A 26,587-nucleotide genomic window follows, 5' to 3' on the forward strand; every position below is an offset into this window, starting at 1 on the left:
CTGAAAAACACACATGCAGAAGAATTTCTATATATACATGCACTTTAAACAGAGAGAGACCTCCGCAGGCCACTCCTGCTTGGATATAGAGCATTATGGGATAGAGAAGGTTGCCAATCATCGCTTTCCAGAAACGAAGTGACGCTTCCGAAACGGATTTGTCACTCCAACTAGCTGTATATCTCTGTACATTTTGTGATTTCTGGACGAGTCTCCGCTCCAATAAGGTGTAAGACCGTCCCGCGGGGAAATTCCCTGGAAATTTGCACATTTAACTGGCGGCTTAAATAGTGGTCATATTCTTCTCGTTGCCTGTGTTTAGCAAACACGGGCTTGGCGTGGAACACATCACCGGTGATTTTCCCCGAAAACGGGATCTTTGGTCTAGTTCTCAACCAAGTCGCTACATGAAATACTGTATACTGCAAGCAAGTTGTATATCGTAAAGTGAGGAGTATAAACTCCAACAGGAACTCTGCTGGGTGGCCTAAGCGGTGAAGCGTAATTTGCAATAAATCCGGTCCTGGGGGGTGAGGACATAAAAGCAAGAGGAGGAAACATCTCGGCAGGCCATCTGTAGTCCTCTTCTTGTGGGTCTGATCGATATCAGACAGGTTTTCTTCTGTCTTTACAGGACTGCTGAAAGAGGTGAGGAGAGACAGGCAGAAGAGCACAGGAGGCAGTGAGGAACAATGGGACGCCACTGAGACAATGAAACGGATGTTAGCCAGCGTTATGAATGGTCGAGGTTGTTCCAAAACCTAGCGACACAACTGACAAACAACTAGTCATCAGCTTTCTATGGCAGCCGCCTTCATTTAGAATCTACTTTTTTGCTGTCTTCTACACAAAAAATACAATAATGCTGACTTAGATGGAAAGACTACTACTTTTTCTTAGCATGTTTTGTTGCTTACCTTTTGACACAGGCACATTCTAAGTGTACATAAACGGCCTTTAAATACTTTCTAGGTGGGCAGCTCACTAGGTTTTGGAACAGGTTAAGACGTTTGAGCGGCAACAACTTAAACAAACGCTATGTGGTCCAAAGTTAAGTTCCTGTAGACCTTCACAAAGAATCAATAACTGTTGAGTAATTAATATAGAATAAAATCAGTGGGTTACAGTGCATTTTATAACAGCTACAGGGTTTTGGGCACGCTGCGAACGCTCTCAGCTGTTATAAAATGCACTGTAATCCACTGCTGCGCGCGGCTTATTGCTTTATTATACCATGGTCTGTTTGAATACTCGATTTTCATTGGCTGGAAGGTGTGTATTAAATCCGTTTAGTGCACAGGGGGTTCCAGTCAGTTTGATCAATGTCTGATAAATAACAATAATAACAGCTTTAACTTGGCGAATAAACATAGTATAACAAGAATAATCCACATCTTGCTTTGTTTTTTAAAGAATTTTAAAGCACTTAGTGGAGGCAACACTCGACGCTTGGCTTTTTAATGCACGGCTAGCCATGGGTTAACCCTTACATAAATAACAGGACATCATTAAGAAATGACACACAGAATAATAAGTCTGATAACGTAAAGTTTATATATATATATACAAAGTCAAAAGCCGAACACAATCATTCTTTTCCTTCTTTTTACAGAAATCTTTGAATCATTTCCACACAGACGAACATAAGGCATTATTTTTGTGAATGTGACAATACAAAAAGAAACGAACACTGACCAGCTTTGGGTTAATTCTGACATTTTTCTGTTTATTTCTCATCGTTAAATGGAAGGGGAAAGGGCGAGAATCCTGCTTGACAGTGTTTCTGGGTAGTGTGTAGAAAAAGCATCTTTAGAAAAGACTGTGACAGAAGGCATAGCTGCAGGAGCCAAAAGACGAAGATGTGGATGGGGTGATACTGAGGTCTGACACTCTCTTAGGAACAAATCCAGAAAAAAAAGATACCATTCTGAACAGCAACTCAGGCCAGACGTTTTATCGTCATGTCAAGAATGACCCAGATATACACTACAGGCACACAGAACTGGACTGTATGAGTCTGGAAATCGACTAGATTACAACACGCACACATCCAAGTTCAAATGAAGATTAGGTCCATGTGAAAAATGCTGCTCCATTTAACTCCGACACTTAAAGTGTGTTATAGACTTCACAGAGGCGTCCGTTTCTGGTGCCTGATCTAAATCTTCCATCTGGCTTAAGACTAGCATGGTAGGCCTGGTTTCGGTTTGACCTCTTATTGTGTCAATTAAGGTTTAAAGGTTTAAATATAAAGCAAACATGATATAAACAGTATGAGGTCTCGTGACCTGGCTTTGGTTGCTGATGAACGACAGGCAGGTTATTATTTGTGGCACTTTCTAGCGCAGGCTAGCTTCGTTTGGCACCGAATTCTCTCAGATGGAGAACGGAAAGTCAGACATAAACTTGCCAAATCCTTCAGCGGATGTTTTATGTGGTTTCATGCTTTAAACAGTCTCAGTCCATCAAACTAAGTGAGGGGAAGTAACGCATGAAAAATGCAAACGTGTTGACGGACTGTTTGGGTAAATAATGACAATCGAGATGAGTTAATAAGTAAACACTTTAATAGAGGATCTACTTAAGAGGCCATAAAAAATGTGAGTGTGTTTAAACGGGTGATAAATTACCATGGAAAACCAACGAGGGCTCGTGTCGAGTGATACTGTTCATCTGACCGATCCGGTCGACGCAACGCCAATGTTATCTGCGGAAAATGTGCGGATGGTTCTAACCTCAAATAACACAGAGGGTGATGTCGGGGTCGCAGTCCTTAGAAAAAGGTCGCGGCAACCCAAAGCACAGTCACAGAAGTTTCTACAGATCACAGAAATATTCACACATGTTTTTGTGATATTAAACACCGTTTTTAACACTGCATCATGCACACAAAGGCTGCAAAACAAAAACGAACCATGAAAAAAAGAAATCGATAATAACAATTGTGAGGAGTCAGAATCAAAATAAAAAGATGCAGAGAACATAGCAACAGTACATCAACAACATGGTAACAAGTCTTTGTTAACAGCTTTGATTTGACACTTATTTTGTCTTTTTTCGACTTTCAAGACAAATGCTTAACTAGTTCCGACAGCCATTTTATTCAGACGGATGTTTCCCTCCCGGACACTTGTGCAAAACGTTCAGGTCCAACCATGGACTTCTATACATCTAGTGTGTAGATGTGTCCGGCAGTGCTGACACACGTGTGTAAAGACCTTTGTCTTTAATAACAAGTAAAAAAAAGATTGTTGCCCTTTAAAACTTGTGGTCTCTTATATACACACTCCAGCGTGTGCGCAATCCTACGACAAAACTCAAGAGACTGCGATGGCGGCACCGCTGATTAATGCTTAGAATTATGGGACAGACAACATGACGTAATTCGTTTTCGTCTCCCTTGAAGTGTTTAGGTGGACGCTGTGATAAATGTCGGCGGTTAAAGAAACAAGAATGAATTTCAAATCTAGACAACAAAACGCAAGACTGAGAAAGACAAATCCATCAGAGAAACGCGAAAATAAACGCACAGCCTGGTCGCCCCGCTCCTGCTCTCTCTCTCTCTCTCTCTCCGCAGACATGCGTCGGTGAATTTTATGAGGATGATAAATGTTCATACTAGTACGTGAAGCAACATCTCAAGTCTCATTCACACTTGACCACATCCTATGAGCTTCTTTGTGGAAAATAAGGAAAATAGTCGTGTGAAAGGTTCACAACGAAATATAAACAACACTCTTTGTAAGACTTTTTAAAAGGCCTGTTTAGGATTATATAGGGTGACCATCTCATACCTATAATTCTAATCATTTACAAAACCATTGCAATGTATCATATACACAAGCTTCACAGAAAGTGAAGGCTTTCGAGCAAATGGTGTAGATCTCTTTTAATTCCTCCAAAAACAGGAGGAAGAATCGCGCCAGGGGTCCCTGCAAACATCCACAGCGATCTGAAGCCTGCAGGGAATTTCCGTACTCTTGTGTGTGATTTAGTCAACCTATAACCAGCAATCACAGAAATACCAGAGCTCCGGAGAGAGGCTCAATAACACACAATAAACGCCTCTCCAAAGCAGCGGCTCTCTCTCTCTGATCTGCTCCTGGTTATCACAGCGTTCCTGCGTTTTGTTTTCTTTGCGAATTCCCTGGAGTGCTCTAAGCCGAACGGAGGCACGGAGAGGGGCTTTAAAAGCCCGGCTCCCGTACTGAATAACATAAATCGTGAGAGGGTCAGCGATGGCGGGCGAGCGCACGTGCGTGCGAGCTCAACGGCTCTGTGTTTAGTCTAAGCTGAGAGATTCGGCCGCGGAGTAGATAACTGAGACCCATATTTCACAGACCCACGGGTGACGGCCAAAACTGTGTTTGTGTGTGAAGGAGATAGTGGACGGACGGAGGGCGCGAGAGATGAAAAGCAGGATGGGCATCATCAATCAGCTGTTTGGTTTCCAGAGCTGCACGTCACATTTATGTCCTCATAAGGAAGTCCAGCAGCAGCGATCAGGAGCAAAAAGCCATAAAACCTTTATGGAGATGCAATGAATATAACTGTGATAAGATTTACAGTGCCAAGGGTGATGATGGCACGCGAACGGGCGTTTTCTTGGCATTGGCGATGTAAGCATGGGAACGTGATGGCCACACACTGCGCCGTATACAGAATTCTACATCTGGGTGAATCTTTGTTTGCCTGGACAAGTTTCATCTTTGAGTTTGGAATAAAATGTCAAGCTCGACGTGATTCACCCAGTAGCATCATACACATTCTGAGATGGTAAAAGGAGACCTTCAAGGTCAAGTTGTGTACTAAGTGTAGGGCACCATCCCGTTCTTAGGAACTCTTCTAAGACGCACGCTGTGACTAAGAGAATGACTCACGGTCCATATGGACAACAAAATGTGAGTAAAGAAAAGGTCTAGTCTAACATCATCAGGCAACTTTACCTCATATCTAGTGTGCACAGACACAACTCTGCCTATTCGCTAACTACAGTGAACTAGTGTGTTTGGACATAATTATTATGCAGGAGCATAGCTAGTGTGTATGAAAGTAGTGTACAGGGGCAAATCTTGCGTGAAAGGGGAAAACTAGTGTGTTTAGACATAATTAGTACGAATGGATATAGCTAGTGTGTAAAGACAAATCTACAGGGTATGGGTATAGCTGGTGTGTATGAATTAAGTATTGTGAAAGGGCAAGACTAGTATTTGGAAATAATTAGTATACATATGCACAGCTAGTGCGTACAAAAGTAAGTTACGTACTGTACATGGGCAAAACTAGTGTGAAAGGGAAAACCAAGTGTGTTTGGACATAAAAAAAAGTATGCATGTGCACATCTAGTGTGTATGGGCATAGCCAGTGTGAATAAAAATGTGTAAATAGGCAAAACTAGTTTGAACAGGAACATTTTGTTGTTTGTTCATAATTAGCATGCATTGGAACAGCTAGTGTGCACAGAAAAACATAGTGTTTATGGATATGGCTAGTGTGTATGGAATAAAATGTTGTGAATGGGCAAAAGTTTTTGGAAATAGTTAGTACGCATATGAACAGCTAGTGTTTAAGAGCATAGCTAGTGTGTATGAAAGTAAGTAATGTACTGTACATGGGCAAAACTAGTGTGAACGGGAAAAACTAGTACGTTTGGTCTGGGTATGGGAAGTGGTGAGAGAGAGGGTTGCATTGGCCTTGATCTCTCACCCATTTTAAAACCGTTTGTCTTGTCCGCGGCTCTTATCATGTAAAGATGAGTATGACTAACACGGCCCAGCAGGTCAGAGCCATAAACTACACAAGCATGAACAAGGGAGGGATGAGCGGATCATAGGCCACGTAACGCCCAGTGTCATCCTCAGGGGCAGCGGGAGAACAACTCGACTCTGGACTTTAAAGCAATAGCCAACGTGTGCAATGAAGCAACAGTGTTTATCAGTCGAGTCTTATCGCTCCCGCTGCCCGTCCTGAATCTGACACCTCAGGCCTGCGGATATAGACCCATATAACCATAAAGTGAAAGCGGATACACATGATGGTGCGAACGCAGGTGCGAACGTTTGAGGATGATGATACGAAGCCAGCATGAAAGAGGAACATGGTGGTACATTAGAGATGCAGGAGATCAAAGCTGCCGAGATCTCTGATAGGACCGTCACAAAGCAACCGCACAAAACTTTAATCTGATCTCAACACGAGAGAGAGAGTGAGACTATCTAAATCACCGCTGCTCACTTTACCTTTCCATAAAAAACTTTAAACGTTCTGCTTTGAAAGTTTTTGGAGCACGGAATGAGCGTTACGTGAGCGCTTTGACGCTCTGATGATCAGGCACTTTTGCACAACATCTGGGTCGGTAATAACACCCTTTTTAGAAGCAGCCTCTCCTCCTCAGAAAAATAAAAAGACAGAACCAAACCTGCTGCATGCAAAGACAAATGTTAGCAGCAATAAACCTGCAAGTTGCAAGGCAAATCATTTTCTCCCTCACATTTAAAAGACACAAACCAGGCTGTGGTTTCTGCGAAGTACTCGTAGCTGGTGACAGGTGCACACGGGATAACATTACCCACATTGTCCATTTCATAACTTTTATGAAGCAGACTAGGGAGGAAATCGGGCAGTAACCAAGCGGATAGTAAAATCCCAGATGGTTGGGGGTTGCAGTAATCTAAACCCGCTACTGACTACGATAGTAAAAGTATGTTTAACTCCGGGAGGACTGTTTGCTGGCACAACCGGAGCATTAACCAGCGCTTTGAGTGAAACCAGATGGTTGGAGAGTGCGGGATATTTGCCCTGCGCGAATGACCCACAATTTAACTACAGTAACAAAACATCTAGACAAAAAAAGAGAGCGGGAGATTGAGAGAGAGAGAGGAAAAAATGTGAATTGCTTCAAAACTGTTTCAAAATTCTGCAGCTTTTAAAAGCTGTGGCAACAGCGTACATCAAGATAAGGGTCGTGGTTCCTGGCCCTCATGGAGCAAACTCCACCTCCTGTAGGACGGAGAACAGGCCACGACGATGCGAAAACACAGAGATGGCTTATAAGACTGAGCTTGTCTCTTGGATCTCCTCCGTCTTCAGGTTTCTTCTTCCCAGGGTGCTTTGTGTTTATGTAAGCCATGGAGTGAAGTGTAAACAGGATTCTGAAGGTGCGGAGAGGAAGGGACGCTAGGGGATGGCAACATAAAAGCCCACCCCTCCCACTCTCAGAGGCCAATTGGAGCGTGCACTTCACTTCCACGAGCGTCAGTCTTCCTCGTATGTGTGTCTGTTCTGATCTTTGAGTTGCGTGTGTGGGTGCGGGCGAGAACGTTTGTGTTTTTGTGCTGGCATCCGTGGGTTGTGAAATGAGAAACCGTCAGAAGATGCGGCGGGCGGGCGGTGAGGTGCGGTCAGCACGACTCCTCCAGAGCGTTCACCACCTGTTCCAGGATGTCGGGACAGTGGTCGGCAATCTGCTGCAGGACGGAGTTGGCGTATTCCTGCAGTTCTGCGCTCTCTCGCTCGCACTGCTCCAGCTCAGACTCCAACTGTGAACGAGACAGATAAAGTGGGTTATTTTGGATGACATTTTACAATAATAACCTGGGACAACCATCGTTTCAGAATAGAGGACGGAATGTCAAGTGCCCTAAAAAGTGAGCATTTACATTTTATTCAAACATGTCCCCTGAGTATTTTATTCCCACGTTTTTAACATAAGATTTACTCCATATATTGGTTAAAAACAAAACATTTATTGGACAGACGCTTTCATTCAAAGCAGGTTAGTACCACAATTGAACAATCACTGAACTACTCCATTGCTTGGCAGTCATAAACATCCTCGACGTACAGCCAGCGGACTTCAGTCAGGATGGATGCCTTATGCTTTTGGAAAGCCACGCTGTATTCTCAAAGTTTGCAGCTTGAACGCTCGGCGCCAAGGTACACAACGGTACAACTCATTGAACATACTACAGCTCAATCCCTCACAGCCTTGTTTTCATTTAAATGATTGTAATGACCTCACGCGATCTGAATTACTGTCTACCAAACACCACAAACCCAGCGCACGCACGAGCGAGCCGAAGAAAGACTGAGCGATGAGAAAAGGGTGTAATGATGCAGACACCGGACACGTGAGGAAGAACGTTGACCCCTCTCTCCGCTTTCACAACAGCGCTGAAACAAATCGCCTCCACAGAGCACTTCTTTATAAACCCTTATATAAAATTCGACACTTGGAATTTGCCCGAAAGCTTAAATTTTCCGCTCATTAAAAGAAACTTCAACTAAGGGATTTAATATTTTACAGCACCTCTGCCTAATGATAATCACAGGTGTGGCTATCTTTAATGCCGAAATCCGTTTCCCCGACGATTTCCGTCTAGGTTTGGCTGCGGGATGTGGAGAAATGAAAGGGGGATTCCGGGACGCTGGCGGTGCCAAGCACACCAGAAAATATGCCACGACGGGAGCAGGTGCGTCCAAATGAACGAAAACACTGATGTCAATGTGAGTATGACGCTGGATTATTTTCTTTTGGGTGCTTTAAAAAGCCATGTCTGCACTCTCATCAAGAGGAATAATTATTCGCACATTCTTGAAGAGAAAGCTCGATAAAAGGAAATGAACAAAATGAGTTGAATTAAAAACAACCCGGAGGGAAGCTGGAAATGCTTTCAGAGGTCAATCCGGTTTGCAAAATTCAAAGGCGAAATTTCAAACAACAGCAGACTGGCGTTAGCGCTACAACCCCGTTCAAATGTAGCAAAAATACACACACCAAGATTGGGTCTCTGGGTCCCCACTCCTGGCCTCTGTGTGGCCCTCACACGCTAGCGCCGTTTCAAATTGCTTTTCAGATTTGAGCAAGAGCCCGTGATCCAAAGCCCGCAGAAAGTGGAATATTTCACAAAATCCCACAAAAGTATTTTCTTTGGCTCTCCCTGCATACGAACGCCAGCTTTAACAAGGTTAATGATAAAGACATCTGTAACAATAACTGGAAGTAATATTCATACATCATAAAATATGTTTCCCTTTCATGTGTGTTTTTGTGTAAGCTTGGATCCTGCAACTATTTCATAATTAATGAAACAAAACATGCCGCGCCGGGTCACCCGGGGGCAGGGGGAGCGATCCGTCAGGCGGGTGTTTGCACAACTGTAGGGAAAACACACCCGAACGGCCCTGGGAACAGAAGCCCCGCCCCCTTCATGAACCACACAGCTTGTCTTAGCGCTGCGCTGGGCTCTCACCGGCTCAGAGGGGGGTTAAAAATGAGGGGTGACGGATATGCCCGGGAAAGTCTTTCCATCTCGGGGCCTCCGAGCCTGGAGCGAGTCAAAGGGGCGGGTCCAATCATGGATATAAAACCTAGCCGGGATTTAAAAAGGGCATAAGAGGAATAACCTCAGGGCATTAACAATCCTGACACATTGACTTATGTCAGAAGGAATGGAGAATATCAGACAAAGGGATCATTTTCAGACATCACAAAATAAACACGGGCAGGGTGAAAAGGGCCACAACGGCCTGTATTCATCCCAAAAGTGTTTATTTTATAATAATAACAAAGTGACTGTACATTATTCTGTGTATTAAACAGCTATTTGAGAGATAAATAAACTGACAAAATATATCAAATTAAGTTGAAAAAGAGTGCAGAGTGCATGAAACTATTGTGTACGAGAGCGACTGCTTGAAATTATGTACAATTAGTTTAAGGCAATGACCACAGAATCCCTAGATTCTGACCAATCACAATCCAGTATTCAAGAGAGTCATGTAATGAGATAAAAATACAAAACAGAAAATTATTGGTTTAAAATTTGAAAAATAAAATAATAAGAATTCAATGGTTTTATTTATTAAAATAAAATACTGGCCCAAAAAATATTGGAAGAACTTTAACTTTTAAATTTTCAAGTTTAAGAAAATAAAATACAAAAATAATAAACAAAACTCTAAAATGAATAAAATAACAAAAGCATTTATCAAAATTTAATGAAAAAACTAAGAATATTAAAAAAAACTAATAAAAAAAGAAACACTAAAACTAATTTGAATTAAAGCATTTGCTAAATGACTAAATGTATAGTATGAATAAAAATAATTGAATCGTATTTGGCAACATAGAAAAAGTTAATAATAAAATGACAAAAGCATTTAACAAAATTGCAACAAAAAAAAAATGGATAAAAGCGTCTGCTAAATGACTAAATGTAAAGTATGAATTAAAATAAATTAATCTTATATGGCAACGTAAAAAACAAAATAAAAATGACAAGAGCATGTAACAAATTTGGTTAAAAAAATGAAATGAAAACAAAAGAGTTAAAAGATAATAAGTGATTTTTGATAATTGAAAGTAATAGATCCATCACTACTTCTAACATTTTTAACCTGTATTCATTTCTCTCTATAAGCAGTGATAGACCACCGTGTTCCGCTCTCCTCTCTACAGCTTGGTCTCAGCTTTAAACCCATTTTAACCCGATTTAACTTCTCATTTCTGATGTTGTCATCTGTGACGACACACCTATGAAGCTTGAGTCAAGAGAGGAGCAGAGACATGATGGAGAAGAATGAGAGAGGAGGAGTGTGTTGAGTCATGAGAGGAGGGTAAATGAGCTGATGTATGATGCTGCGTGAGGACGCCGCTGCTGGAAACACCATTACAATCAGACAACAGCGAAATGAAGGAAAGGGAAGAATAAGCTGCATGGAGTGTGTGAGCAAGCAGAGGACATTCCCATCTCTGGGTTCTGGGAATCAGTATCAAATGTGACTTTAAGAGTTATATGAATAATAAAAGTAATAAATCAGAATCATTACTTGTTTACGCTTGCAGTGTGGACAGCTTTTGTAATTATAACAGGAGTGATGCAATTTCGGTCCGTTGTAATGTAAGCAGGGGTGTTCGTGTAACTGTAACAGTGTGAGCGGGACGCTGAGGTTCTGCAACAAACTGAATGTAAACCACATGAATATTAAAGAAAATGTGCTTTTAGGATTTCTACAAAACCATCCCTGCGCAAAAATGACCGAGTGCACAAACACATACAAGAACACACAAAGGGTAAAGATGCAACTCAACTACATGACAAATGCTCGCCAAGGCCATGGCTGTCACGTCCCGCTTTTACGACTGTGTGTTTAGCAAAAATCCACAAAAAAACAGAGTTGTAAAGATAAGATTTAAAGCCCATAGAGATGAAGATGAGAGAAAGAAATGGGAGAGAGGTACATTAAGCTTTGTTATCATTGTAGATTGTTATCAATTGTTATTGCGTGTTTACGGTCAGTCGCTCTCTAAACAAACGGCTACACTGATGAAGACAGAACAAACACAGCGGTCAACCATTACCGTGACACAATGAGCGTCACATACACAAGCACACAAACGTTTTGGAGGCGTCTGAACTGTTCTGGCACGGTCCAACATATGACTTATTAGTGTCTGAATTTATCTATTTGTTTACAGAATGAAGACATTAAAGGGATAGTTACCAAAAAATGTTAAATCTTTCATGTCATTACAAGACATTTTCTTACGTGGAACACAAAATAAGATATTTTGAAGAATGTTGGAAACCTATACTTGACCCCATTGACTTCGATTGCAGGAACACAAAACAACTAAGACATTCCTCAAGATATCTTCTTTTGTGCTGCACTGGAAAAAAAACATTTTCAGGTTTTGAATGACAAATTATGACAGAATATACATTTTTGGTTAAACTATGCCTTTAATAAACATGACTGTGAATCTGCTAGAACTAGACAAAAGGCAATTTTCCATGTTAAAAGGTCCTAAAAGGAAAGCATCTTAAATCAATTCACAAGCACATGGAATATTAATAATAAATCAATATTTAAACCATTGACAGCCATTTTCTCGCCAAGTATTTGATGGAAGTGTGCATTTTGGCCCCTCTGTCTGTAAATCACTCTTGCGCTCATCTTCCCGTCCCATGTGGCGGCTGTGAGGGGGCTCAACGCAGATGACTCAGACAGGATGTGTTTCATCAATAAATGCTGTGTTGCACATTTGCGCCTGGAGTGGCACATGGAGATCAAACAGGAGGACTCAAACCTCCCAACAAACCCTTCGAGCAAATCCGCTCTCCACATGGGCCTGGATGACACACGCTCACCTCCGTGACGTGGCTCCCACCCACCAGCCTCATCCGAAACCTTAACGTACCTTTGTGCTGAATTATGGGAGCTGGGGACTTTGGGTATTAAAAAGCTGCATTGGCCTCGGTGCCAGGGTTGCTCAGTCAAAGGCGTAAAAATGGCAGCCAGGGGTGGCCCGGGCCTTGGCAAACACTAGACCAACTTTTCATCAAAGAGCGAGAGAAGGTGAGAAAGTAAAGAGAGATCTGGGCTGCGGGGAATTGACCGCTTCTGCAAAAGCAATCATGAGCTTGTTCAATAAATCTGCATAAAGGCATCGGCCTTTCTTCCAAAACGTGACACTGTTACAGTATTTTGAGAAAAAACAAAGATCTCTTTAGCAGGAAATCGTGTTCTCTTTATCAACGGACCGTGTTCAAAGGTCCTCATCATTAACGGGGAGAAGGGGAACACCAATCCCCTTCAGCGGCACAATTTAAGTGCATTTCCCCCAAAACCCTTCACACCACCCAAATAAAGTGAGATGAGGTCACTCGAACCTCTGTTCACATCCTTGAAGGCCATTCTTCCCAGACTAGACCGCCACAGTTGGGCCGCTACGCTACACGCTCATATCTTTAGAATCTGGTTTATCTTTAAAGCTAAACTCTTGACTGTTCTCTTTGTTCTTTAACTCTTAACTCCTCTCTCATCCTTAACTCTCACAAACACACACACGCACATATCTGTAAAAATGGTCTCTTTGGATGGTGTTCAGCTCATGACGAGCAGTTTCCCCGCTTCCTCCTTGTTAGAGCAAAACCCTCTGCGGCTTTACTAAGAGGCACTTAAAGTGGGATCTCTCGCCGGCCGTTCTGTTTGTCTTTCCCTCTCTTATCCTCTCACTGTACTTAAAAGACAAAAAACAATCCTAGCAGTTTAGTACACCGTGTTGTCTTCCATCTCCCATCTTGAACCAAGCACTCTGACGTGAAGCCGCCAGCCATACGATGCAAACTGAGCCAATCAGGGCCTGCTTGGAGGCGGAGGAGGTGTGGCTATTTATATAAAGTGACTGCATCTGATTGGAACCGCCCTCCACCTCAGCTGTGGCCGGATCTGTGTACCCCATCAGTCAAGTCTAATTGAGTTTCGGGGGGACGAGGACACCCGAGTCTGAGTGAGGATAAAGTATATTAGCGGGCGGGGGGCACTATTACGACGTATGTGGTCAAACCGGTGAAGCTGGGGACGCAATCACGATCAAAAAGCCAGATCGAAATAACTTCAGCGTTAACACCCACCACAAGATGATGAAAGGGCATGTTTTGATTTTGTCATGCTTAGATATTTTTTGTTGTCGTTTTTTTCCATCCAATGACTCAGCCGCGGGGCTTTTGCGCAGGGATAAATTACAACCACATTCCTTTACAGAACAAACTCCTGGTCGCTACTAATGATCATGGCTAGACTGTTGCGAATCACTGTTCGCTCACACACACACACACACACACTAAGCGATGTGAAAGTTGTATGATGTAAGAGACGATAAACAGCGCCGTCAACACGCCAATTGCTGGATGGCAACGGATCTTAATAGGCCCGGCCCCACCCTAAACAAAACTTCCCGACGGTCAGCATGGAAGCACTTGGACGTTAAAAGAGCCCAACGGACTATTAAATATTTGTGGAAAATCAACCCTGTTTCAAACATAGAGTTTCATAAAACCCTTCTCAATTCTTAATAGGCTTTATTAATCTGACAGGCCCTGAATGAGCTGTTATCCTCATAATATAGCTTCCTACTGGCATAGACTGAACGAAAAAGAGGAAGTAGGAGTCAGATCCATCGGAGTATCTTTTTCCCAGCCAAAGTTCAATGTGAAACAGATGCCAGGACTGCCAATGGTGCAGAGTTTGTCGCAAATAAAGCCGTCGGAGGAGCAGCGGCACAGATTGACAGCTCCTCTACTTTGTGGGATGATTCATGATGCGGGCCGATAAAGCGACAAACCACAAATATTCAACAGCCTCGTCGTTCGTGCCTTTCAAAGGACGAAAACAAACAAGCATACATACATTTCAGGTCCGTCAATTAAAATGTTTCATTGAATTCATTTAGATCCAATTAAACTGCATAATTTAATCTTTGCCGACGATCTGCACAAATTCAAAGCGTTTAAAAGGATTCAAAGACGTTGCCTTGTTTTGCCAGATGAGTTGTGCTGGGTCTTGTGTCGTAAGGATCACGTTTTTAAAACAAATTTGTGTTTAATTTAAAAGCGGCACGAAATCGCAAGATCTCATTACGATCTGTTGTAAGAATGAAGAATATTGTTGGGAACATTTTGGTCAAAAGTCATTCAAATTTAATGGCTTGAATTTCTTTATCATGTTTTCTTTATCGAAATGTCATCAAATGAACATGTTAAATTGGCAGCGCTAAAATGCAAATATATATAAAAGTAGAATTTCATCTGGTCTGGTTTATGGCGGATGTAACCCAAACCAGCAAAGAAACTCAAAAACTCTGATTCATCAGAGCGCGAAAATCACAATAAACCTGCTCAAGTATTTGGATGTTTGCCTTGGCGGCTTCCATCTGAGACGACTCAATCTCGCTCATGGTTTCATCATTTGAGGTTTTTAGTTCATATATTCATCTTCCTCCTGAAGTGCTTCATGAGGCGAATGTACCGGGACATAAGCCTGCGTCCAGGCCGCGCTTTCACACATTTTTGCTGGTTGGGAAGAAAGGAAAGCCGAACCCTGGAACGGAGACGTGCTGCACAAAGGGCTCATTTCGCATGGCTTTGAAGACGGGGCTGTTCTTTCACTCGCTCGGGATGTTTAGGGGTCGGCTGAAAAGTGTTGTTGGTTTAGCGCGCTTTTCAGCACCGCCTCAGGATTAGCACTGGTTGAAACAAGGTATACCAAAACAGCCTTTGGTGGGAGAAATCTAGACAAGAACAACTACAGTTTTAGAATTCACATCGCTTCAGATTACAGACCAAAAATTTCTACATTTCTACCGGTGCGAACATGGCCTTGCTATCAAAAATCAACACATGGCCAGACTATGACGCCTCCATGTCTCATTTCCAGTCTCTGTGATGTGTTTACTTAAGGTAGTGCTTGTTCACAGACCACTTTTAATGTCTCTCCTACATCAGACCGTCACACCTCCGTGACTCTTCGATGACTACCGCTATTACTGATACTGGCATAACAAGAACGATGATGTCAGCCAGTACACGAAAAAGAGGGAGAGAGACAAGCTGGTAATTTAAAGGCCTACTTATGGCACAAACACACTCCATGTGCTTTTATTAATCGTAGCCGTGCGGGTTGCAGGCATGTTCCACTATGTTTACCCCCATTTCCTGCCCGTTTAAATTACACTGCACTTACGCGGGCCGGGATTCATGGCCCTGTCAGCTCGCAGCCGGCCCCAGCGGGTACAGACGCAATACAGTCGCCAGCACGGAACATCAGGGAGCTGATCCGGGACCAGTTCCTGTTGCTCTCAAGCAAAAGAGCCCACACGCGAAACTGAATCCAGGTCTGATGAGGTGATTAGCACACTCCAATAATTTTGTATATTTTAAAATACATTTAAATGAATGTCCTGCGCTTCAGCAGTTTGGACCGCGAAATGCTCATGAAACCAGTCGACTACGAAAACATGTATTTTGCAGATGTTTGGTTCAACGGGGAACGCATCTGAACACAGACAGTCGCAGTGCCAATCGGAGGGGAAAAGCCAGCAAAAGGTGCGCCCAGAGCAAAGGAGGGAAAACCAAAGACCTAACGGATTATTTCTGTGCCAGCCCTGAGGTCATTAATAATCAATCTTCTCTAGTTCATGTTTTATTCAGGGTGACCCGTAAAATGCAAGACTCTCCCCCTATTTATACAGCTGGCTTTGTGCTGCCAGATCACAGCCAGATGACTTTGGCCAAGGGCAGTCGAGCGCTGGCCTTCTCTCCTGCAGGTTTCTTCACTTTGCATACTGATCTAAGATCAGCACTCTTTAAAGTAAACAGCAAACTCCAGCGTTATGAGACAGGAGGTGAAACTGGCGGCAGAATGTAACTGACAGCAACTTTCATCAAACAATTACTGCTCATCACAGACGCAGCTGCGATGCAGGAGCAGAGAGTCCCACAGCTGCCCAAAATGTCACCGATGACTACATCCTCTTCAGGAATAATTCACAATATAGGACTATTGCATTGCCAAAGTTTTCCGGACGCGTACCTTTTTCTGGACATTATTCAGCGCTTATTATGTAAATACTGTGGTATATGCATATGGTATCATTCAGTACTATTATATATTTTAAAATACTATGGTACTATAATAAAGCCATGGCACTTTTCAGAAGAATTGCATCCTCTTAAGGTGGAACAGTGATAGATGCTACACAGTCAGAATTTTTTTGACCTTTTCTGAAGCTGGGGTGGTTCACTTTTGTCCCTTAACTGGTATACAGCACAAAAACGTTGTACCTTTTTTTAGGTACATTATTGTATTGGGAGATCTATTGTGTACTTTAAAGGTCCAATGTGTAATTTTCTGGATGATACATAGGAAGAACTGCAATATAATATATATAACTATGTGTTCAGAGGTGTATCAAGACCTGACATAATTTGATTTCCTTAGAATGAGTTATTTCTATCTATATACACAGCGGGTCCCCTTATATGGAATTCGCCATTCTGTTTTAACAGTAGCCCTAAATGGACAAATTGCGTTTCATAAATAGGTTTTCTCCTTCTGCAAAGAAACAAAAATGAGACAACATCTTAGTCCGGTGTCAGACACCGTAGTGCTTCGAAAGGGAGGGAGGAGTAGTGGAGTGAGGCGTTGGTTGAAATTCGCAACCTCGTCGCTAGATGCTGCAAAATTTCATTCACTGGACCTTTAACCAATACAAGCTTATTGTAAAGTGTAACCAAAATCCTTTGTGATCCAAGATGTATGGGGACGTGTACAACTGTGAACAGTGATTTCCTCATATATCACTTCAGCTAAACTACACTAAGGCGCTATCTAGATTATTTACAGCTGTTCCCGAAAACACCAATTCTTTTCAAATAAAGTGGCTTTATTGCCTTTGATGGCTCTGTGGGTTGTATATGACTAAATGGTTCGTTCAGGGCCGGCTTAATCACCTTTTTGCATTCCGGAGATACAGTAACATCCTGCGAACAGCTCTAACCAAATAAAACAACATCACACCATAAACAGAGAGAAAACAGGCAAGACGAGTAATAAAAGAGGCACAGGCCACAACAGAAGACGGGCTGGCAGCGAGGTCTGGTGCTGTTTGAGTAATATACGAGTGTGATTTCACAAGTGTGTTTATTACAACTCTCTTGTGTATTTGCATTGTCTTGATGAGTCTCTACACCAGTGATGTTTTTGCGGGCTGGGGTTGTGCAATCGTTGATTATCCTGTTTGTGTTAGTCAGCGAGTCTTTGTGAACATACGGGTATGCGGAAATCCTGCAAACAAACATATGAGCTTTAGGACGACATCATAGGTCAAGGGAAAAAAAAGAGCAGAAAACAAAAGCAATTAAGAGAAAAGTGAAGCGAGCGAGAACAAAAAAATACAACGTTTTTTATGTATTCTAACCACATAAGAGACAAGGAAATTAGGGTAAAATCTAAAGCACTGCGGTACACAAGCTCAGTGCCAGCTGAGAGTGCCAGGCCATGAAAAAAGAATCACATAAAAACTGTTAATTAGGAGATCAATGTTGGGCATCAAAAGAAGGGCATGAGCTCAAACAGTGTGCGGTGCCTTGTAAATTACTGTAGGACGTTTTGAAAGCGTGAGGCTTGTCATTAGCTAAGGACTGGGCATAGAGGACATCAACCTCAATCCTCTATGGGCACGATGGCGACTGCGCCCAAAAGCCCATTCAATTAGCGACTAATAACTCGGTTTACAAGAATGATGATTAGCAAAAACCCTTTCCCGAATCAAACCGCTTAAGGGTCTACGAGGACGCACATGCACCATCAAAAGACGCCACAAGTAAATTCATGTGGACGTTACTAACAATAATGGACCGAGCAGAACATGCTAAATAAGCCAATAACGAGCCCAGACTTTTCTCGTCAATTTCAGCCTGTCATGGCCAAACATGCCCGTTCTGGCATCACAGAGCCAAAGGGATCTAAAGGGGTAAAATTCGGCGCAGAGAGAATGCTAATGTAATGCGCTACACACCCGACACAAAACGAAGATGAGAGGTCAAAGAAGACATCAATCAAACGGCTTGTGAATGCCGGCAACTCTTCCAATTCGCCATCTGCAAGTGATTCCGCCATCAGAGAAAAAACAAAAGTGTCTTCAAGCGGATTGTGTCTTACATGCAGGACATGTAACTAAAGAATGAGCAGGACTCCGTACATGTGCATACCATATGGATATGTGATGCAAAATATCTTCCAGCTATTGGATTTGGAGGAAAATTCTGATGTTTGAAAGGGGAAGACCTACCGGTGCAACCTGAAATATTCATTATCTCTCCACTAACGTGTCCAACTGTCTAAACAAAAGTGCCAAAGTTGTCTAGAGCCTTGCAACAACTGCTCACTCTGGTGAAAACTGTAGGGGATGACTGTGATGTCATTGCAGGGGACACGTTCATCCCAGAACCCAATTTGCCTTCAGCTAACCGAGTCAGAAACCTGGCACAGAGGTCCAGAAGTTTCAATCGGCCCATCATGAGAAGGGGCGCTTTTCTAAACACTGTCATTCAGAGATTGGACAAGATAAACACTGGATCGTTGACCTTCCAGAGGGTCCGGGAGGAATAACAGCTTGGAGGAACAACAGCATGTTCGCCCAAATCTTATCGTTGTTCTGGTAACCAACCCTGCAGAACATGGTTTCTTTGAAGAAGTGTCCAAAAATTGTTACAATGTTCAAATACAAACACATGGTAGCTTTACTGTTAAATCTTTAGCCTTCTAGTTTGAAAGAAAATCACTAGTACTAAATAAGCTATTGAGTTGCACAAGTTTATTTGTTAAAGGTGCAATCTGTTACTTTTCAGTTTTGATCAAGTACACAAAAAATCTGTATTCAAAAGTCCAAAATATTATTTTGACCCATGGGTACGGTTTTGTGGAAAACGACTGTTTGACTATCTAACATACAAATAAGTAACGCAACCTGCAATTTTACGTTTCAAACACAGTTGGTGATAGAGAGGCAAAAGTTACAGATTGACGCTTAAGAAATGATCAAAAAATGTAGTATGTTTAAATGGATTAATGTGAATTTTAAGAAAGTAATTAGTAATTTTTTGTTGATCATTTTAAATAACGGGTCTAGCAGCTCTAGTCCAATCTATTCAAGAGCTACGAAACAGACCCGATGCTGACTGTGTTTATGCACAGAAGCCTTGGCTGACCAGTGGCTACCCAAAGATTGAAAAGGCCGCCGAACCTCATCACATTTGCACACTCGCTGATGAAAGCTACCTCTCTCGAAGAAAAATAAATGTACAGACGTCTCCCGACTTCACATTAAACAAGCATGGGGAAAAAGCCCTCGGTTTTTGGAACAAAGTTTACTTGCTGCAAAGCAAACGAAAAATCTTAAACATTATTTGTTCACTAGCCAAGGGCTTGTCATCAGGCAGCCCACATAAAAAACGCATTTCAATAATGTCAAGTCGAGCCAAAAACCTGCCAAGCAGACAGTTCCCTATACAGTAAAACACATGAGCATTGTATGGGCCTTGGCACCCGCACAGCAGATCACTCGACTCTCCCCTAGAGAAACGGGGCCGATTTAAAGTGAGCATAATGTATCCGTAGACTTCCAGACAATTTATTTTTCTGATGTTACCAAAAGCATCAGGAGTGGATGCAGAACTGGGACGTGCCGGCTCGGGGCCTAAACCCAGTGTCCGTTTGCAGACAATTTACTGTTAGGTTAGGTATGGAAATGGCTTCAAAGCGAAATGGAGAAAATGGATCTATGCGTGCATTTAGTACAGAGAGCGGATCATTCATCATGGTGAGACTAAATCCAGCCACTGCCTTCTCAAACGCAGACGCTCCTTTTCTTTATCGCGCCATTCCCGTTTCTCCTCCATGCCTCCTCCTTTCCAATGTCTTTCTCACCCCCCTTCTCTGCTCTTGGCTCTCCGCAGATTTTTAAGTGAGCCTCTGGGTAGCTTTCTTGGTTTCTTTTGTTAAAGTAACAGTAAATGACTCTAATAAAACACAATATATTGGACTATTTATTTTCTGTAGGAAGACATTCCTCTCTATAAAGACAACTAATGGCATTTATGCAGAGCGAGACCATCCCTCAAAGCCAATAGGAGATTTATAGACAGCGAGCGTTCGCGTCAGCTTGGACCCTTGTGGGCCAGGCCAGATGGCTCCAATAATCAATGGGTGACAATTCCAAGTACCCGAACAACCTTACAGAACCTCGCACACACACCGAAAGAAGCGCAATCAAACCTTCTTATGCAATTTATGTGCTAGGGGAACTGTGAAATAAGAGTTAAATTAATAAGGTAAGGTGTTTAAAAATGTAAGAGTTTTCATAGTGATGGCACGATTCCATCATAACAGGAATGCAACGTGTAAACAATGGTGCCAACGGAGGGACATTGGATGAATTGATTGGTCATGCAAAAAGATGAAATAAAAAAAAATTAAAAACTAAATAAAAAAATTAAATAAAACTATTTTTATGGATTTGCATGACCCCAAAATAAAACAAAAATATAATGAATATAAAAACAAATAATACAAAACCGAAATTAAAAATAATACTAAAAACTAGGGCTGTCCAATGATTAATCGTGATTAATCGCAGCGAGAATAAATGTTTGTGTGAGTACTTTGCATATTAATTTTGTAGTAATAAAAATAAAAAACGTACACATACATGTATATGTATTTAGAAAATGTTTAAATGTATTTATTTATATTTACCAATCATTGAAATTATATACGAACATTTATTAATTTTTATATTTTTCTTGAATATGTACATGTAAGTGTATTTGTATAAAAACACAAAATGAATATGCACATATATTATGATAACACAAACTTTTTATTCTGGATGCGATAAATTTCAAATAATCGATTGACAGCCCTGCTAAAAACACAAATCAAACTTAAATAAAAACGAAACATGAAAAACACAAAATTAATTCCTTAGAAAAAATATGAAAAAAATCAGTTTACAACAGGAATAATAGAAAAGAAGTAACGGCCATATTGGCGCCAGTCTCTCACCTGTTCTGGGCGCATCTTCTGAAGCTCCTCCTCCCAGGTGTCTTGTGGGGTGTGGTGGTATGCAGAGGGCGGGGCCAGGTCCTGCAGGATGTGGGGGTCTCTCTCGTGACAAAGCGCTGTGAGGTGGCCGATGTACAGTTTCAGTTTACTGCGGTTCTGATTGAGGTCTATGAGCGGGGGGATAATCTGTCCAGAACAGAGGAATGAGGAAATGGGTTAGAGATAAAGAGCCATTTTAATCTCACTTTTCACAGCCATTCACAATTTAGATATCTGGACGTGAGCCAGCAAGACACAAAAAGGGTATGCAGGCGCATGCTATAATGCCTCAAATAACACGTTAAGCAAAAAGACAAAGATAAAATTGCACCGTCGCATCTGATTGTTTTTAAAAAGAAGATTTCCAGAAGAAAGAAGAGCAATGTTCAGTGAAATGATTAAGAATGATAGAACAGCTGAAACACAGGATTCGCACACAACAGTGACACAACACAAATCTGTCTTTGAGCTTCGATACAATTCCAGTCCGGGAACACGGACAAACGATTTGGGATACCTGGAAAGCCGCCGACAGATGCCCGATCTTTAGAAAACATCTCTATACACAAAACATCTCAACACACAGCCGGAGTTTGAACAGCTTTTCCTTCAAAATAATACATTTACTTCCTACGTGCTTTAAGCTGCATGCGTGTCACGCTGTAAAGACAGCTGTTGGCTTCAACAAAAGACATTTGGTCCACTGCGTTATTCATCTAACACAACTGATCTTAAATCAGAGAAATGATACATAGAAATGTGTTTGTTGGGCAAGTTAGGACGGGAATAAGTGCTTTTATGTGACTTCTGGTAACCAGAAGGCTTGAAGGTGCTAAACAACCTATTCTACAGTACTGTTTTTTGTTTGCATCTTGTTTTCAATATGATCAGCCCCATATTACTCCAAATCCCAAATAACAAAATCCATTCTGAATATTTCATAGACACACATTTACTGTAGGCATTTTGATCTTGTTTTAAATCTGTGGGAATCTGCAAAGTTTTTAGTTGCATATCCCATGTGAACTAAACTGAATAAATAAGTCATTAAACAGTGGATGACAGATCAAACCGTTGATAATGAACTGATGAGTAAAAGAGCAGACGTGCACCGCAAACAAATATATTTTCTGATGTATCGTTGCGTTAGATAAACTGGTCTCGGGCTGTCACGGACGACCCATCATTTCTTGGGTGTGTGATGTTTCTGAAGTTCAACAGTCCAGCATGAGACAGCACGAAGATCGATTGAAATTTTCCTATATTAATATTCGCTCAAACAGGGCCGTGAACATAGTTGGGCTTGGGGAGTACTGGATACGCTCCTCATCGCTCAAGAACAGAAAGCCAATACGGTTACCTGATTGTCAGAAAGCAGGAACGGGAGACGGAGCCTTGAAAGAAAAAGTGAGCGATGAGAGAGATGTAAGGAAAGAGAAACGCAGAGTATGGTGAAGCGCGAACATTTGTGTCCCCGCACTTTATTAATTCTTATTAACCCCATCTGTATCTTTTCCAGGGCCGAATGTTATTTTGTTTTCCTTGGCTTGCCGGGGGCCGCGAAGGCTCTCTTGGGTGCATCCTGGCTGCCGAGTGTGATCAAACAAAACTGTGAAAGAACAAGATGGAGGAAGGTTACGGTGAGGGAGGGCACGAAACCAGGAGGAGAAGAGCACGAGAGAGAAAATGAGAGATAAAATGAGAAGGGAGCGAGTGGAGGAACAAAAGAATGCCTAAAGAGGGCAGCTGGTTTTCCCTCCAGTTCTGGAACCAATTAGATGGTGCAAACTGTGTCTGTGCATAGAACCAGAGGAGATGCACACGGCCCTACATCGTGCTCACGATACGCTACAACTTAAAAACTAAAGTGCCAGAATCTAAACCCAGACACATCACCCAAACTTGCCTGAAGGCGAATGAATAACAATTCGAGAAAATGAGCGGTGACAAAAAAAGTCGACATTCATCTACGTGACGCACATCTGATGGTATCTAAAGAGCTGTAAGGGCGATACCTCCTCGGCATCTCCATCAGGTCTTGTATCTCAGCCAAGCGGTGCTGCCGGACGATATTTGGGGCCTTCGGTTTGACTGGCGGCCACAGAAGGAGGGACGAGGCGGTCTGATAGAAGCCCTCCAAACCACTGTGACAGAATTGCCCTTTTGCACGGCCCGTGTGGATACGCACAAAAACAGCCGAGTTAAAATAAGCCCGGGCTTAGCGATGCTGCACACACGCGTACTTGTTACATACTTGCTACATACATGGTTGACTGAAAGCATGCTAATGTGATTTATAAAGGACTTAAAAGTGATAGGACTTGACATTTATTATTTTATGTTGGCTTGGAGAAAGAGCGAGTGGAGTCACACGACAGCTCCATCTCTCACCGCGTGGTCTCGACTGCTAAGTCAACGCCTCTCCGGTGGCAAGCTGCTTCAGAGAGCTGACAAACAGCCCCAAAAACTGAAATGTCAAGCTTCATCACCTCCTGTAAGCAGGCTGGTACAGTCAAGCTAAGCTTTGAGGATGGACGCAGAGTTAGCACAACGTCTTGCTGCTGGCGATGTTTTCTGTCAATTCAGAGCTGTCAAAACTTTCTTTTTTACTTGTGCCGCGTCGCCGTGTCATTTTCAAAGAGTCCTGTGGTAGACTGAGATCATAAATAATGCAACAATAACAAAAACAAACATCATGCCCAGGTGACAGATTTACAACAGGGGAATTTTCCGCTCAAAGCGCTGCTTGTCTTCTTTCGGTTTGGATACACACGATGGATACTCTCAACCCTCAGTGGGTAAAATGGCATTATATGTGTATGTGTGTGTGTATAAGTCTCTCCGTTTACCCATCATGCATTGCATCACGTCTGGAAAATGATCTGTTTCTTTAGCATGTATCTAAAAGAAACAGCTTGAACAGTAGATGTTGTATACTCAGACAATTTGCCTAGAAAACGAGACACAATGTTAAGAAAACATTTTCAGTTTCTTTGCACAATGTTGTGAAAATAAATCCACTGATGTGTAACATTCAAAGGGATAGTTCACCCAAACATTACCATCCTTGTATTTATTCAAATATTTATATGTCAATCCAAACCTTCACGACTTTCTTTTGTGGAACACAAAAGAAGATAAAAAAATGCCTAAGTGGTTTTTTGTCCGTACAATGGAAGGCAAGCACCTTCTTCAAAATATCTTCTTTTGTGTTCTGGAGAAGAAAGTCATACATACTTTTGGCTGAACATTCCCTTCAAGTGTGGAGCCAATACAAAAATAAATGTACCAAATGCCTAGTCTGAAATAAGTTTGCAGAATAAGTTTGCCAAGATCCTTCATTGACCCTCTGAAACCTCTATAGTGGTATACAGCACTTGACTTTACCCTCTCTACCTCAGCAGCAGACGTCGCCTTCTTGAACCTCACACTCCCGCCTCAAGACTACAGAAAAGCATCACTGAGAAGTCTGTCCATCTGCTCTCTTTCATTACCTCGCCTTGAAAGGAGCTGTCCTCACCAGATGCTGAAGTGTGTTGCATACCTATTTCTACCTGGCCTTTTCGTCCCACAAGAACCCCTCCTTCTCCAAAGGCCATTCCCCTCAACAATGACCGGCCTCCACATTTTTCCCTCTCTCATTTATCACCTATCAGCTCATCGGGTGCCATTCGATACCCACACTGAGAGGCAAGCGTCTGGATCAATGTTGTCAGTCAGGCGCTCCATCAGAGACCAGCCACCGGCTCCTTCCTCAAAGACTCCTGAGGCCTGGCGCTACAGGAAGCCCCTGACGCGGCCTTGAAGCCCAGCTCAAAACGCGTCTCGCTCGGGGAGGGGGGAGGATCTGAAGACCTGAAGGGCCTCTCCTCGAACAGTAGCCGGGCGCACAGACCCACATCCCTTCCCGTGGCTGAGAGTTTTATTGGGCTATCCACTTTCAGCCTCGCCGTGCAACGTGTCCATGAGCGTTAAGGGGATAAAGATAAGGAGGCGCATGTGAAGCTTCAAACCTACAGGTGGTGAGTCTGCCTTAACGTAGAGTGTTTCAAGCAGACGTATCGTCTCAACGGAATGAAACAACACTGATATGGAAAAAACAACTGTCAAAAAAAGCCTCGGACGACACGCACGCATACCTCCCCAAAGCACACGTACAGAAACACATGTAATCCGAGCACAGAGAGCAGATCTAGCGGGCAGATTAAGAGCAGGTGAGTCGCTCTATCTTTCCATACTGTCATTTTATAAGTGACTGACTGCGTTGCCTCTCTCCACAACTCGCAATATTTCTCAGTAGAGACGCACACACTCCTCAAATGCATTTTTTCATATGCTTGGGCCTTCTCTCTTGCATGCTTTAACATTTCGAATTAAGCACAACGGCACTCGTGTTTTAAGAGATGCGAGATTTATGCACGCCAGGGCTCGGCTGCTCAAGCGTTTTATGAACTAAAGAGTCTCGTCACCTATTTACGCAGGTTTTTATATAAATGCCATTAGATTTATACTGATGGGGGGTTTTATGACTGTTGACTTACATGCCAAATCTCCCGGTCAGTCACTGGCTAATAGAATAAGCAGGTCTTTAACAGCATTGGGTGGGGTGGGGGAAAGCAGGACAAAAAGCCAGAGCAGGTTACTGTTGACTCTGGAAAAGTGTTTTTTAGAAATTAAGCAACTCCCAGTGTCACCATCATAGCGCCATTTAAACAGACCATGAAGGCCGCTGTCTAGGGACGGCATTCCATTTATTGAGCCTGTTCGGGTTATGTGCGCGAATACACGTCTGTAATGAGCAGAAGAGCACTGCCAAGAACAAATTAGCCTCGGCAAAAGGGAAGTAAAACTGTTGTGTGGGTTGAGTTTCGCTCCAGGAGGAGGGGAAGTGGCAATGGGGGTCATGACCCTGAGGGTGAGGGGTGTTGGGGTGAAAGAAGGTTCCGACCTCTTCCAGCCGAGGTTGAGGGGCATCATTAAAACGTAGGAGGGGTCGAGCGTGTAGCGAAGCGCCAGAACATCTACCCTACTGTGAGGGCGAACCAGACCAGTTAATGACTAAAGCCAGATCTGCCATCAACGTTATTACAGGAACTCTGGGGCGTCTCAGAGAGCCATGAACCAATGATTTAAAACAACG

At 42.6% G+C, this 26,587-nt stretch overlaps 1 protein-coding gene across 9 annotated transcripts in view; it reads right to left on the bottom strand.

Moving 5' to 3' along the window:
• Positions 1 to 1,531: 1,531 nt before the first annotated feature.
• erc1b (ELKS/RAB6-interacting/CAST family member 1b) overlaps positions 1,532 to 26,587 on the bottom strand; it is a 151,941-nt gene continuing 126,885 nt past the window's right edge. For 7 of the 9 annotated variants that reach the window (XM_056748569.1, XM_056748568.1, XM_056748567.1 and 4 more), the window contains 2 exons: positions 21,409 to 21,594; positions 1,532 to 7,538 (listed from right to left, as the gene is read on the bottom strand). In XM_056748569.1, the coding sequence (XP_056604547.1) occupies positions 7,401 to 7,538; positions 21,409 to 21,594 (324 nt within the window). In that variant the 3' untranslated portion in view covers positions 1,532 to 7,400. Of the gene's footprint in view, positions 7,539 to 21,408; positions 21,595 to 26,587 lie in introns of those variants that run through there. The other 2 variants (XM_056748571.1, XM_056748570.1) reach the window with 1 other exon arrangement.

The sequence above is a fragment of the Triplophysa dalaica genome, chromosome 5, assembly GCF_015846415.1.
Source record: "Triplophysa dalaica isolate WHDGS20190420 chromosome 5, ASM1584641v1, whole genome shotgun sequence".
In the NCBI taxonomy this organism is placed as follows: Eukaryota; Metazoa; Chordata; class Actinopteri; order Cypriniformes; family Nemacheilidae; genus Triplophysa; species Triplophysa dalaica.